The sequence below is a fragment of the Prionailurus viverrinus genome, chromosome A2 (assembly GCF_022837055.1).
Source record: "Prionailurus viverrinus isolate Anna chromosome A2, UM_Priviv_1.0, whole genome shotgun sequence".
Classification (NCBI taxonomy): Eukaryota; Metazoa; Chordata; class Mammalia; order Carnivora; family Felidae; genus Prionailurus; species Prionailurus viverrinus.
In genome coordinates this window covers 57,536,918-57,551,891 of record NC_062562.1, presented here as the reverse complement: position 1 = coordinate 57,551,891, position 14,974 = coordinate 57,536,918, and the positions used below count along the sequence as shown (strand labels likewise).

Sequence of the window (14,974 nt, the reverse complement as noted above, 5' to 3'; positions counted from 1 at the left end):
ACCTCCAGAACTACAAGAAATAAATTTGTGTAAGATAACAACTTTGTGTTATTACCACCAAAAACAAATTTTGTTTTGTTCTCAACTGGCTGACCTCATACTACTGCCTTATCCACACAGTAAATATTCTGTTAGCAGCTGCCTCCAGGGAACATTCCTCCTTCCTGCACTACCCCAAACCTGGGCATAACTAATGAGTCTTTTCTAGGGGACCTCCCACTTGAGGCCCAAGGTCACGGAGCTCCTGGTCTCCAGGTAGACTTGCCAGATGTAGCAAATAAAAGCACAGAACACAGAACAAGAACAAGAACAACAAAACCCACAAGCAGTATTTGGGACATATACTTAAAAACTGTTGGTTGAGAATCTAAAATTTACAGTTAACTGGGCAGCCGGTATTTTTTCTGGCAACCCTACTCCCTACCCACATTCAGTGAGCCCACACATAGTGGATTTGGGTCGTTTTGCATTTTCTTAAGAGATTAAACGGAGAGATGTGTCATTTATAAAAATTCCGTCTCCGGATTCTCTTTACCTCGCCCAGTCCTGGCAGACCTTCAGCCGCCCTGGCACGCGGGCCGGCGCGGGAAGACCCGCGCAGGCGCAGAGCGGCCCGAGGCGGGGCCAGCGGATTGCCGTCGCGGAGCCTCGCGGACGGCTCGCGCAGGCGCAGAGCGGCCCATCCCGAGGGCCAGGGCGGGCACCTGTCACTTTAGAGGAGCTGCCAGCGCCCTCCCTCCCCCTCCGCAGGGTGCCGGCCGTCGGTCCCCGGGGCTCCCAGCGCCGTCTATTTATATCGCTGGGCCCGCACAGGCCCATATTGGGCAGTGCCTGCCGGGCAAGCCCGCCGGCCAAGCCCGCTGGCCGCCCCGCCCCAGCCCATCTGGCTCGGTCCACGCGGCCACAGGGCCAGGTCGCGGCGCCATCGCTGCGGCCTCTGCGGAGCCAGTGGGGGCCGTGCCTCAAGCCGGGGGGGCGGCAGCTCGTAAGTAAGTAACAGTGACAGAGGAAACAGGGGCGCCTCTCGAGGGCCTTGTCTCGGCTCTAAGGGCCAGGCCGGACTTGGGGGCAACCTCCGGGCCCTTGGCACTTGCGGGGCCTTCTGCGCTTCCCTCCGGTGGCCTGGGGGCCAGCTACTGCCTTCACAGCTCAGCCCAGCATTCGCTTCCCAACGAGACCGTCTTTGCCCAGCCAGGGGTCTCTCCCCTCCTTAATGTCACAGCATCCATTGTCCTGGCAGCATCATTCTCTGAATTATCTACGTTGTTTGCCTCCCTCCCTAGACTGCAAGCTCCGTAAAGGTAGGGACACTTCCGTCTCTCTCGTTCCTGCTTGTCTGCCTGGAGCCTTGAATAGTGCCTGGCACTTTAAAAAGCTTCTGTAAGTATCAAAAGTATCCCCAGGCAACTCTCTTAACTTGAAAGCCAGGAATATAATTGCCCTGCGTCCCCCCCCTCCCCCCCGACGTGATTCTTAACAGGAACTAATGAGCTACTGTATAATGCACATTAAAGCACTTTGAAAAGTATAAAGTGCCCAGAGAACGCAAAACTGTGAACTCCTCAAAGGAAAGCCAAAAGGAAACGTGTCCTATTTAGCTTTATCACTCATATGCCTGGCCGTTCTTAAACACCCAAGTGTGTGGGATGGATTATTGCTATTAAGTGAACCAGGTGTTTTTCCCTACTAGTGGGAGACTCAGAGTGCATTTAGGGTGGTGCGGGTATTCTGAGCCATTTTCTACCAGTGTCTGCACCTTGTTGTGATGCTGAGGCAAAGTAATGTGTGGGGGTGGAATGGTGAAAGCCAGGGGTCACAAATAAGTGGCTGTAGGATAACTAAAAAGGCCGGAGGAGAAAGGCAACAGCGTGAGGAGAATTATAAATGAAAACAGACACTCCGGTCCCAATAAAAGGATAATGGGGGCTGCGGACCGGAGAGTAGAAGTGCCATCTGAGAGGTGGCAACGGACGACTCAGGTCCTGCACCCCATTGTCGCCATGGGAATGAAGGGCTGGCCCACTGTTGCCATATCTTCCATTGTTTTCAATAGATGCTGCAATGTGTCAGTTTTGCCTGTTGACAATTAATTTGCAAAAAAAAAAAGTCTTTGAGCAGGTAATTTGTGATCTCGGCTTCAGTTCTCTAGAAATTGGGGCCAAATTCCTGAGAGCACATGGTAACAAAATTAGAAGTGAGAAGTGGGTGTCACAGTGCATCAAGTTCTAGGCAAGGAAATCAAGTTAATGATTCTGGGTTGTTTGCTTGACTTGGACAATAGGTTAGCAACTTGAAGAATCAGGCACAACTTTTAAATGTAGAAACAAAATCTTCCAGGTAGTGGTTTAATAATATATATAAAACCAGAAGGATAAAAGGTTATCATGAACTTACAATTTAGGACTAAGCAAAACATTCATAAAATTGCAGAGACCTTAATTGAGCGACTCTAATGCACCAGGCATCATTGGGGACAGAGGTTAAGAATATGGAAATGATTAAAACATGAGCCCTCTTTCTCAATGTGCTCATTATTGAAAGGGGAGGCAGACAATTGCATAAATAAATTGCAGTACAACAGTGCAACAATCACTGTGTTCAAGGCAGGAGCAAGGAGGAAGCGATGTCTGAGCTAAATTTTGAAGAGCCACTTGTATTTTTTCAGGTGGAACAGATGGAAGGGGGAGAAGGATATTCCAGACCTCTTGCCTGAGCTGCCCCAATTTCCCGCCCCACTTGATTCAGCCCGATGCTTCTACCAAACTGGGCTTCCTATGAAAACTAGCATCTCTGTTTGACCGGGGCGGGGGGGGGGGTGGGGGGGGTGGGGGGGGGCTGACATGTTTGGGAGTGAAGGGTGGGAAACCCACACTCACAGTGACAAATGTGAAAAGGCTGCATCTCTCCTAAGCTGAGCTTTTAGTCTTGGTCAGGATAGCAGCAGACAAGAGAATTAGCCAAAAAGTTAATAGGGATCTTCCAGGGAAATCCTGGAAATGAGAGTCATGGAGGGGCTTGATAAATGCTCCACACATCCCTAGAGACTAGGGAAGCTATACAGACATGCAGCCCAGAAGAGGATACAAGTTGCATCAGAATTGTTAGTGGTTCGGTACTACTGAAAGATTGAGAAGTATACGGAAGGAAAGCCAGGAGATGAAGCAGGAAAGGTTGGGAGATGCCAGACTGTGAAGGACCTCATAATGTTTGAACAAGGAGTGCTGGCGGTGAAAAGAAGCTCAGGAAAAATTTTGTTAATCCTTATTATTGAAGTATATTTGACCTACAATGTTATAATAGTTTCAGGTGTACAACGTAGACATTGGACAGTTTCATACATTATGCGGTGCTCACCGTGACACGTGCTGTGCCGTTCTCCAATGTGTCCCCTCCTTCGCACTTCCTGAAGGCAACCCTATCCTGAATTTGGTCTGTTTTATAATTACCCTTCATTTCTTTATAGTCCACCACAGTTGTATGTATATAACATTTTTAACTTTTTATTTTGATGTAATTTCAAACTCACAGAGAAGTTCTTTGTTTATGTTGTGCAGTATTCTCTTGAAGGAATGTACTACCGTTCTCACGTTAATCGATATTTTGGTTATTTCCAAAGTTTTGCCATTTCAAACAGTGCTACTATTAAATTTAAACTAGTTTTGACTTCAACACATGGAAGAAGTTCATGTATTATTTGTTATTTAGGAAAAGGTAATGTAAAGATTATAAAATCAAACATAAAAGCAAATCATTGGCAGTTTAAATTAACATTTTTATGCCGCATTAAAATTTGTAGCAGTCCATCTCTCAAAACTAAGTATACTGGACACGGGTATAACTGCATTTTGGATTTGCAGAGTAATTAGGCATTATTCTTGTGATTTGTATTTATCTTTGCTACTCATTTTTCTCTGTTATTATGGGTACTATTAATATGAATGCACCAGTTCAGTCTTCTATAAATTGGAGCAGAGAATAACTTCCCATTGATATCATTGAGAACATTTATACAGTTTTGTTTTGCTGATGAAAGGAGAATGCCCTCTCTGCCCTCATTACAAGAAAAAGTTTCTGTCAGCTCTCTTTTATTTATGAGCTGTGTCTGTACCCACAAGCAGTTTGTACATGGACCCAAACATCGTTATTATTAGAAAATTATTTGTACAGGTATATCCTACTTCAGCTTTACCGAGCAGATTTTACCAAGCAAATTACATATTATAAATGCATGACCTTATTTAATTCTCCCGACTATTATATAATTCTCAAAGCTAATCTCCAGTTAAAAGACTGAGCGAGGCTTAAGAAACTTGCTCATGTCACTAGATAGTAGAGCAGGGATTCAAACCCAGGCCTCAGTAACCCCAGCCAAAGCCCACGTTTCTAGCCTCTGAGCTGCACCCTGCTATACTACCGTAAAATAACAGTAATTTCTATTTATTGAGCACTTGGATGCCAAGAACTAACCTAACTACCTTATTTATGTACATTATGCCCATTATACAGATGAACAAACCAAGGCTTTCAAAGGTTAAATAATTTTAGGATTATAGCAAGTATCCAAACAGATGCAAAGCCAGGACTGGTGTCCCTTCAAAGCTATCTCACTGCAATGCCAGTATCTTCTCTACACCTTATACATATGGGAAACAATGCTGAGAATGTCTTTGAAATATGGTGGTGAGTTTAACTGCTTGGGTATTTTTCAGGGTTTCCATCAGCAAATTCATTTGGTCTATAAATCCATAGAAATTTAGAGCATATTTCAGGAGGTGTGTAAAAGGCAATTGGAAGGAGGGGGTACTTAAATATTTACATGCATCTAAAAAATTCATAAATGTTTCTTCATAGTGTTTGTAACAGTTATTTTTGTTTTAAAAGTGTTTGTTGTTGTTGAAGCCAATGTTTGGGGCAGACAAGCTGCATCCAAATAAAGTATTTATGCAAGAAATTGATTTCTCTTTGGGGACCTTGGGAAAAATCAGATGATCATTTTGAAATAGGGATCTGACCATTACCCTTCTCAAAACTCCCCAGCTGGGTTTAAGCAGAGAAGTGGAGAATAGGCACCCAGATGGGATATTGTCCTACTCATGATCTAGAAAATGGATTTATTTATAACAGTAGAGCAAGAGTCATTGACCTATGGCCTGTTTTTGTATAGCTCATAAGCTAAGAATGGATTTTATAATTTTAAATAGCTTTTAAAAATCAGAAGAATGTTAGGGTGCCTGGGTGGTTCAGTCTGTTGAGCGTCCAACTTTGGCATAGGTCATGATCTCACTGTTCCAGAGTTGGAGCCCTCCCTGTGTCAGGCTCTGTGCTGACAGCTTAGAGCCTGGAACCTGTTTCAGATTCTGTGTCTCCCCCTCTCTCTCTGTCCCTCCCCGACTCATGCTCTGTCTCTAACTCTCAAAAATAAATAAACATTTAAAAAAATTTTTTTTGAAATCAGAAGAATGTTTCGTGACACATGAAAATATATGAAATTCAAGTTTCAATAGCCCTAAAACATTTCACTGGCACACAGCCAGGCTCCTTTGTTTATGTATCAGTTCTGGCTGCTTTTGCATTACAATGGCAGAGTTGAGCTGCGCAGAGACCCTAGAGCCTACAGAGCCTGAAATATTTAGTCTGTGGCCCTAGTTTGTCTGCACTTGCACAAGAGGGAATGGTTAAGAGTACAGACTTTGGAGTCAGATGGAACTGGGTTCAAGACTCCGTTCCTGCACCTGTAAAATGTTGTGGCCATTTAACGAGAAGAGGTAAACTCAGAAGAGTGACTTAGTGATAGTTGTCTTCTGTCATGAAGAAATGAAGATAGCTAGAAGTTTCCATCTTTCTTTTACTTGACAATGTAATAATAGAAAACATAAGAACATAACGAAAGTGAAATTTTACAACATATACAACTGCAAGCATCTTAGGCAACCTTTTCTTGATATTTTTGCACCTGCCACTTGTACCATAAGGACTCTTGAGTATCAGTTCAGCAATCCCAGTTCAAACTAGCGTAAACAGCAAAGGAAATGGTTTGTCACTGAAACCTGAAAATACAGATGTACAGCATGTTTCGAACCCGTCGCTCTCTATTCTCTGCCTTCTTCCCTGTATTAGCTTTGTCCTCATGCTGGCTTATGGAGATGTGGCTGTAGCCAGTCCAGACCTTTCATCTATATGACACATGGACACCTCCAACCATCGAACCAGAGACGTGAGCTTCACACTGATGAAGCCAACCTCAGGTCTCACACCATCTTTGAACCAGTCACAGCGGCCCTACCCCATTGACTCCAAGAGAAGGCAGGTTGGGATGCTGGGGGAAACCCAATATTGTCCACTGTAAAGTCATTTATAAGATACTACTATGTTTATAAAGAAAACAAACATATTGTACTAGTTAGTCCATTTTTTAACTCTCTTTAAAACTAATGCTGCCTGTGTTTTTATTAAGATAGCCCTATGCCACCAAATTCAACAAGGGTGGTTTGGTTCCTGCCTCAAAAATACAAAACCCTAGGGTTATGGTCATAATATTTGGGTCCCCAGCATCTCGTTTCTTCCTAGCAGCATCAAGGTCAACACTTTAGAAACTGACGAGTCTTAACTGCCTGCATTATACTAGATCTAGTGACCCTATCTGGAAACTGCTCTTGGCTTTCCAGCACTGGGATTGGTTATCCTCTGAGTGATTCTTATGTATCCCTACAGATGGAATAGTAGAAATTTTCTAATACTTATTTCCTTATGAGGAAACTTTTCTGGTTTTCAGCTCAAGGTAACAGCTGCCATCTATAAAGTGAATTGATGTGTTTATGTACAAAGAAGCCCACGTAATATTATTTGGGCTACCCATAATGTGGTGTAGGAGAGCTCAGAAATATGATGACCTCCTAATTACCGATAATTGGATTCTCTTTGTAAAATCTAAAACAAATGAAAGTAAAAAGCAGAGGTTCACTTTTAACCTGCAAGGCCTCACAAAGAAAGCCTTAAGCTTTTATTGAAATCAAGCTGAGCCATTAATGCTGGAAAATCTGGCAAAGAGGGTTTTATTCCTATTTGAAGTCTGTGCAGACTCTTAGATTGGCTGGTTGTTATAATTCCACACACTCCAGCGCAGTGATTTTTAGGTCTTATAGTTGCCATTACATACTTAAACATTCCTGTCATGCCTAACACTTGTTTCCTGAAATGAACTTTCATTCAACACTGAAACAAGTGCCACTGCTCATTGAGACACAGTGAGAATGGAGATGGAGAAATCTCATCGAGATTTCATAGGATTACAGAAATGTAGAAAATTTACAACCTCTATAGCTGACAAATTATGCTTTCACGTGATTGAAATAATCACCTCTCTTCCTCTCTTAACTCCTAACACTGACTTTTCTACCATCATTTATTCTTATTGCTTACAGCTAATAGCCAAGTAAGAACTACAGAGGGTGATGGGGCCTGGAGATCTGCTCTTCGCGTGAGGGTTGCTGACTCTAGAATGCCCTTCTTTAAATCCAAACAGCTCTTTAACTCCCTTGAAATACCCTGTTACCATTCCTCTGGGCAAGGTGAAGACGAGCTTAAAGAGACTTCTGATTAGACCAGTGCTTTTTAAGGGTGGAAGTGAGTCCATCTACACCATGAGGAAGTCAGGAACCAAGAGAAGCTGAGCAAGGAGTGGGGAAAGAGACACAGGCTGGCTTTGGGGTCCTTTCTAAGTTTAGGATGAGTTAGTTCTAAGTTTCAAGTATTGTAAGTTCTCAGGTCAGCAGACATTTGGTTGTGCTTTGCAAAGCACTGTTCTGAGTTGTTTGCCCCATAGCAAAAGTTTGCACAGAACTTTAATGGATTTCTTTTCTCAGCCATCCTGTATGGTTTTGTGGCCATTAAACGTGTGGGTGTGTTTCTTTGGGAGGGTGCGCATAACATTTTCAATGATGCATCTCCTCAGAGAGAAGGCTACCTGATGCCCCTGCCTCCTTTGCTTGCCGGCCAGCTGTATTTGGTAACTGGAAATGTATCTGCAAAACATGCCAGCTTATCACCTCTCTCTCCATTCACCTTGGAAGGGAGGACTTTCCAGCCCTCCTAGAAAAATCTCTGCTGCTGATTAGGTTAATGTTGTTAGTAGTTAATAATTTACTGTTTATGCAATCAATGGCATTATTTTTAGACACAAAAGTGGTTGTCTTAAACTCTGTTTGGAATGGATAATATTTATTTACAAATACTTCTTAGTACTAACGCTCCATATTTAAATTACAGAGAATTTTTTTCTTACAAGAAAACATTCTTTTCTCTCCCTCAGGAGTGTTACAGGACATCTCTGCTTTGTGAGTAATCAGACATGCAAATAGCCCCACAAGAATCAAGCTAAATTTAAAGAAGACTTACTTAGAAACATTGAAAAGTGTATCATGGAGTTCAAGGCTGAGGGAAAAGAAAAATACCAACATAGCTTGAATTTACTGAATAAAGTTAAGAACATGAAAGAATTAGCAGAAATGATTGACGTAGTACTCATAGCAGAAGGGGAGAAATTTCCTTGCCACAGGCTGGTCCTGGCTGCATTTAGTCCTTATTTCAAAGCTATGTTCACTTGTGGACTGCTTGAATGTACTCAAAGGGAAGTCATACTTCATGACATTACAGCAGAAAGTGTGTCAGTGATACTGAACTACATGTACAATGCGGCTTTGGAGATCAACAATGCCAATGTACAGACCGTAGCTATGGCTGCCTACTTTATGCAGATGGAAGAAATCTTTAGTGTGTGTCAAAAATACATGATGGACCATATGGATGCCTCGAACTGTGTAGGTATCTATTATTTTGCAAAGCAGATTGGAGCTGAAGATTTATCCGATCAATCGAAGAAATATTTATATCAGCACTTTGCTGAGGTGAGCTTACATGAAGAAATACTAGAAATTGGAGCACACCAATTTCTGACGCTTATTAAATCAGATGACTTGAACATATCCAGGGAGGAGAGCATCCTGGACTTAGTCCTGAGATGGGTAAATCATAACCAAGAATTGCGCACAGAACATCTTGTTGAGCTTTTGAAGCAGGTCAGATTGGAACTTATAAATCCTTCTTTTTTAAGACAAGCCCTAAAAAGGAACACAATGCTTCTGTGTGATGCAGCTTGCATTGACATCATTCAAAACGCATTCAAAGCCATCAAGACACCCCAGCAGCACTCTCTAAATCTCCGTTATGGCATGGAGACTACTAGTCTTTTGCTTTGCATTGGCAACAATTCTTCAGGAATCAGGTCAAGACACAGGAACTATGGGGAGGCCAGTTTTTGTTATGATCCCGCTTCACGGAAGACCTATTTCATTTCATCTCCCAAGTATGGAGAGGGTTTGGGAACCGTGTGTGCTGGTGTCGTCACGGAAAACAACACTATAATTGTGGCCGGAGAAGCAAGTGCCTCCAAACTCGCTAGACAAAAGAACAAGAATGTTGAAATCTATAGGTTTGTATCTAGCAAATATTTGTAAATTGGTTTTAATTATCTTGACTCTAGCAACAGTAGAAGGAAATACTTCCCAAGGAGCGATCATATCTTAATTACATGTAGTCAAAATTACCCCGTAATGTCATATTCTACATATGTATTATCATTCATAATGAAATCACCTACATTCTAAAATTATTTTTCTCCTTTTGTTAAGAGCATACAGCTGGATTTCTATAAGGTAAATGTACATATATTATGACTCCGTTGTATATTTTCATGCTTAGCTTTCATTTCTGATCCAAAAGAAAGGGTGTAATTGAGGGGCCTCTGGGTGGCTCAGTCGGTTAAGTGTCTGACTTGGCTCAGGTCATGCATGATTTCATGGTTTGTGGGTTCCAGCCCCACATCAGGCTCTGTTCTGACAGCTCAGAGCCTGCTTTGGATTCTCTCTCCCTCTCTCTCTGCCCCTGAACTCATTCTCTCTCTCTCTCTCTCTCTCTCTCTCTCTCTCTCAAAAATAAATAATAAACTTAAAAAAAATAAAGTGTGTAACTGATAAGGTTTTGAAGAGCTTGTTGATATAACTCAACAAGAAGAAAAGTTTATTGATTCCTTTGAGCTGATTTTCTAGTTCATAATTCAGAGGAACAAGTAATTTTTTTTTCTCAACCAAAAATTACTAATTATCTATCAGTTTTCACTCTGTATTCTTAATTTGTAGATCTTTCCTAAACCTCCAATAGTGTAAAATGTTTGTGGTCTAAGAATGCTTCAAATCCTAGAATCATAAAAGGAACGAGCGTCTGCTAAGAGGTAGCATAGGTCTTGTATGTGAGGAGGATGTGTCTGTTTACTGTTTATTCAGCAAGTCTTCAGTGAGCATTCAGGTCTTCAGCTAACTGGGTAAGTGAGAAATAGGCACCTAGAATAAATACTAGGTAGAAGAGCTCTCCTTTAGTATCCTTCCCCTCTCAGTTCCCTCTTACGAGGGTTTGTTCAGACTTTTCAGTGAGGAAGTAGTTCCTCTTCATGGCAAAGTTGGGAGGAAGACTTAAGAGGTCTATTATTTTTCTGTCATCTCTTAACACTCCATCATCTCTTTTGAACTGTAGGCCTGTCCCTTTTTTACCATCATCTCCCCTAGTAGTGATAGGGGAGGGACTGCAGAGCCCTGGGTGAGTGACCTGGCCCTATGCCCATGGGGACCAAGCATGTTCCTGGGCAGCAAGAACAGTCTTGCTCAGAATAATCAGGTATAGACTACAGAGCCAGGCTATCAGATCCCTCGGTGTCCCTCTTTTCATCGTAGAGCCTCTTGTACAGGTACCTTGGGTTCTTTAGATTGCTACTTTGCTTCCTCATCAAGACAGGCTGCAGTTCTGTCATTATTTAAGAATACTTTCTTATTTTAAGAGAGACAGAGAACGAGCAAGGGGAGGGACAGAGAGAGAGGGGAAGAGAGAGAATCCCAAGCAGGCCCCGCAGTGTCAGCACAGAGCCTGATGCAGGGCTCGATCTCATGAACCATGAGATCATGACCTGAGCTAAAATCAAGAGTCGGACGCTTAACTGACTGAACTGCCAAGGTGCCCCTAGTAGGTAATTTCTTTAAAAAAAAAAAAAAAAAAAAAAGATCTACCTTTCCATCTTCTTTAACTCTCCCTCATACTTCAGTTATACAAACAGCTGAGGATATAAGGGCTGTCTTTACACTATCAACCTCTGTGAATGCTGAACCTCTTTTGTCAGTCTTTTTATGTTCTATCCATTTCTCTTAATAATATGTTTTATACTTTTATCTGGTCCTTTTCTCCTCCCCATTTTCATTTTAAAGTATCAAAACAAAAATCAGATTAGCAAGCTTGCCCAGAAAACGTGTACTTCCCAACCCTCATGGGACATATTTCATCCTTGGCTTGTTCTCTTAAACCATGTCTCAGTAAGCCAAAACCCCATTCTTTTAGTTCTATTGATATACTAATAAATTGGCTTTACTTCAGTATTCCCCCATCCATGACACCTAGCCTTCCTTCCTCTTCTAAAACCTAATACAATTAAAAGTACTGGTGAAAATTCCAACTGTGATTCAAGGGACCGGTGTCCTACCTAGAATTGCATAGACAACAGCTAGCATTAAGTTTCTGCATTCAGATTGTGACAACCCAGACAAGCCCTCTAGGAAAGGAATGTAATCTTCCAACTTCCCTGTCAAGCTCTAAGTAAGCAGTTATCTCTGGGGAAGAATATAAGAATTGGCCCAGAACTGCTGGGGAAAACTCCTATAATCCTATTAACTGTCAAATGTTTGATGCAAAATAAGTAGTCTGTACTTTAAAACTGTCCTCTGTATAGAACACTCATAGTTTCTTCATTTGTTTCCAAACAGAATAACTTTTCTTATTTTCCACATTTTCCTGGTTTTGTTTTAGTTTTGAATTCCAGAATACATTCTGGATTTCCTGGGACAGATCTAATTTCACGCCTCACTGTCCCCATGAGTACTTTTGTCCATCTTAGACTGCATGTCCCAAATCATGATTGGAGAAAACAGACTTCCTATTATCAAGAGGCAAGACAAAGGATACCCACAAGATCATATATTTAGTGACTCTATAATGCGCCACACACACACACACACACACACACACACACACACACACAATCAAAGTGTCAGACTCTAGGAGATATTGAGAAACCAATATCCTGGTATCTCTACCACCCCAAACCCTTCTCAGACAGATACACTTATTCGTGAAGAAATTACGGAAATTAGCATACCCAGAGCATTAAAGTAGATGCTAAATGTATCAGACACCTACAGGTGCTCTTGACTCTGTTCTCAGCCAGTTAGCACTACAAGAAGAATCCTTAAAATTCTGCATAGCATACATTGTCCCATTAAAAATCTCTGAATTGAGGTATTTTGAGTTTGCTGGAAAGCTGCTTGCTTGAATATGGTATTAAAGTGAGACTTCTACTCCACAGACTAATACATTGTGCCATTTTTTCATTTTTACTTATTCCTCCTTTCTAGTAAAATTACAAAGGATTTTCTGAAAGACTTCCTATTCTTGATTTGCTTTCCCGGAACTAGGAAATGAAAGCTATCACCTATACTTTGTCAGTATATTTTCTAAAATTCTACTCCTGAAGCCAAGACGACACTGTATGTTAACTAACTTGAATTTAAACTAAATTAATCAATAAATAATAACTACCAAAATAAATAAATTCGGCAGAGAGATACGGTTAATTGTTTCTATGCACATTAGAGTCTGTTCATCAACCCTTGCCAAAAAAAAGAAGCACAAACCTGTATTACTATCTTATATTAATGTGTCTTCCTCATACCAATAGTAGGACCCAGATCATGTTGTTTGTAGCTGGAAAAGAAACTTAAGTATGTTTCTTGGGTAAGTTGTGTTCCAGTTAACACTAATCCCAGGTTCTCTCTCTTAATTGGCAGGTATCATGACAGAGGGAACCAGTTTTGGGAGAAGTTATGCACAGCTGAATTTCGAGAGCTCTACGCTCTGGGCTGTGTCTGTAATGACCTCTATGTTATAGGAGGACAGATGAAAGTTAAAAACCAGTATCTCATCACAAACTGTGTCGATAAGTACTCAGTAGAACGGGACAGTTGGAGAAGGGTGTCTCCCCTCCCACTGCAGTTGGCGTGCCATGCCGTAGTCACGGTGAATAATAAACTTTACGTGATCGGAGGCTGGACCCCTCAGGTTAAGAAATTTCCTGCATCCCTAACTGGCATGGCCGTGCCGCGTCTGGTTGCTGTGTTGAAAAATGTACTCGTGGAACACTAAAAGAGCATGACTTATATTTGGGTAAAATGCCTTTTACTTTATAGAATATTAAACTTAAGATTGTAAAGTGTTAAAGCATTTTAGGGGAATGAATTTTAAAGTGTGTTATTCATAGATATGACTTCATTCAGTATTCATGCTATGCTCTTTATAATCCTTCCCATTCTTGCTAATTATGAAAGATGCTTATGCTGAGGAATTATCTGTGGGGAGCATCTAAGTTAGAGGCAGAGAAGCTAGATCTTCATGCCGCTTCTGTCTGCTCAATAGTTGTGTGAGCCGAGGCCAATAACTCTGAGGTCTCTTCTAAATATAAAGCTCTTACTCTAACCAGGAAGCCAGAATACCCAACCAGTGATGGTACAATCATTGCCACAAAAGTATATTGTCATTGGAAACACTTCATGTCTTTGCTGGGCACCAGCAGATAGAGAAACCAGGATACCGTTTGTGGTAAAGCCCTGCGAGGAGATACACGCCGAGATGGCAAAGTCAGTAGAGTGTGACCACAGCGGCCCTTCCTTCTCTCCGTGGCCGTCCCTCCCAGTGCCCTGAGCTCTCACAGCAGTAACATGCCAGCTGCCTTCTGCCTTGGCCTGCGGGTCTTCCTTGTAAAAACTCTTCTCCGTAACTCACTGTCCATCCTCATATCAAAAAGTCAACCTCTTTCAGCCTGTAGGATTTCTTGTTTTGGAAATTCGCCTTGTGATCAAACTGATGCTTTTTGCATTCATTTCACGAGCTTGGATTTTGCCATTTATCATACCTGTTTTTAAAACTTAAACTCCGCATTTAATGCTTCGTGAAATTTGTGCTGCGCGTCAAGAAGCAGTACAGATTTAATCACAGCTAGTAGCCGAGACCTGATTATATGTAGTTAAGCTTTTCAGAGCTATCCATTTTATAGTTAATATTGCATGAATAAGCTCCAAAGACAACATAGAAGCTTTTCTTTGGTTTTCTTCCCACTAAAATAAAGATCAAATACTTAAAAATGAGAAGGAAAATTAAAACAGTAAAGTCAACAATGTTCCTGTATAACGTCTTCACACAAATGGCACATGAATATTTACCATATAACAAAAGCATTTGCAGGGCTGTAACTACAGAGCATTAAACTGCAAGCTCACGTGGGTTCGTGATTGTATCACAGTGATCATAACCCCTGGTGGATTTAAAGTAATTAAATTAATTACAACTTTCATAAGTATGGCAATTATTTCTATATCAAACACCTGCATCCAAAACAAAAGCCATTTAAGCATCCTTAGACTGAGGCCATAAAAGTTCTTGACACATTGAAGACAAAACACATCACTTCACCTAAAGTTTATGATTAGGGGAAGCCATATTCTTGTGTGTAAGAATAAACAGTTCAATTTTTACTGTTTCTAGTCATTAAAAATGTATGTAAATAAATACATTAAAATAACTGCAAATAATTTATATTAATCCATAAATCTTAAAAATTGAGTTCAAACCATTCCCATATAGGTCGTAATTATAGTGTAAAAATACTCTAATGATTAAAACACTAAAACGTTTTTATAATTTCATTCCATTTGGATTAGAAAAATATTAAAAAGAAAAATGCCTTATGAATTATTAAAATTAGTCTCTTGCAAATATTATTAAACTCTAGCCCAATAACGTTTGCAGAAATAAAATTACACTTTAAATA

At 41.1% G+C, this 14,974-nt stretch overlaps 1 protein-coding gene across 1 annotated transcript in view; it reads left to right on the top strand.

Annotated features, from left to right (window-relative positions):
- The first annotated feature begins 690 nt into the window (after nucleotides 1–690).
- Nucleotides 691–14,974, top strand: part of KBTBD12 (kelch repeat and BTB domain containing 12) — a 77,032-nt gene continuing 62,748 nt past the window's right edge. The window contains exons 1-3 of the mRNA XM_047849651.1: nucleotides 691–1,380; nucleotides 8,309–9,487; nucleotides 12,939–13,209. Coding sequence (XP_047705607.1) covers nucleotides 8,418–9,487; nucleotides 12,939–13,209 — 1,341 coding nt within the window. The 5' untranslated portion in view covers nucleotides 691–1,380; nucleotides 8,309–8,417. The remainder of the gene's footprint in view (nucleotides 1,381–8,308; nucleotides 9,488–12,938; nucleotides 13,210–14,974) is intronic.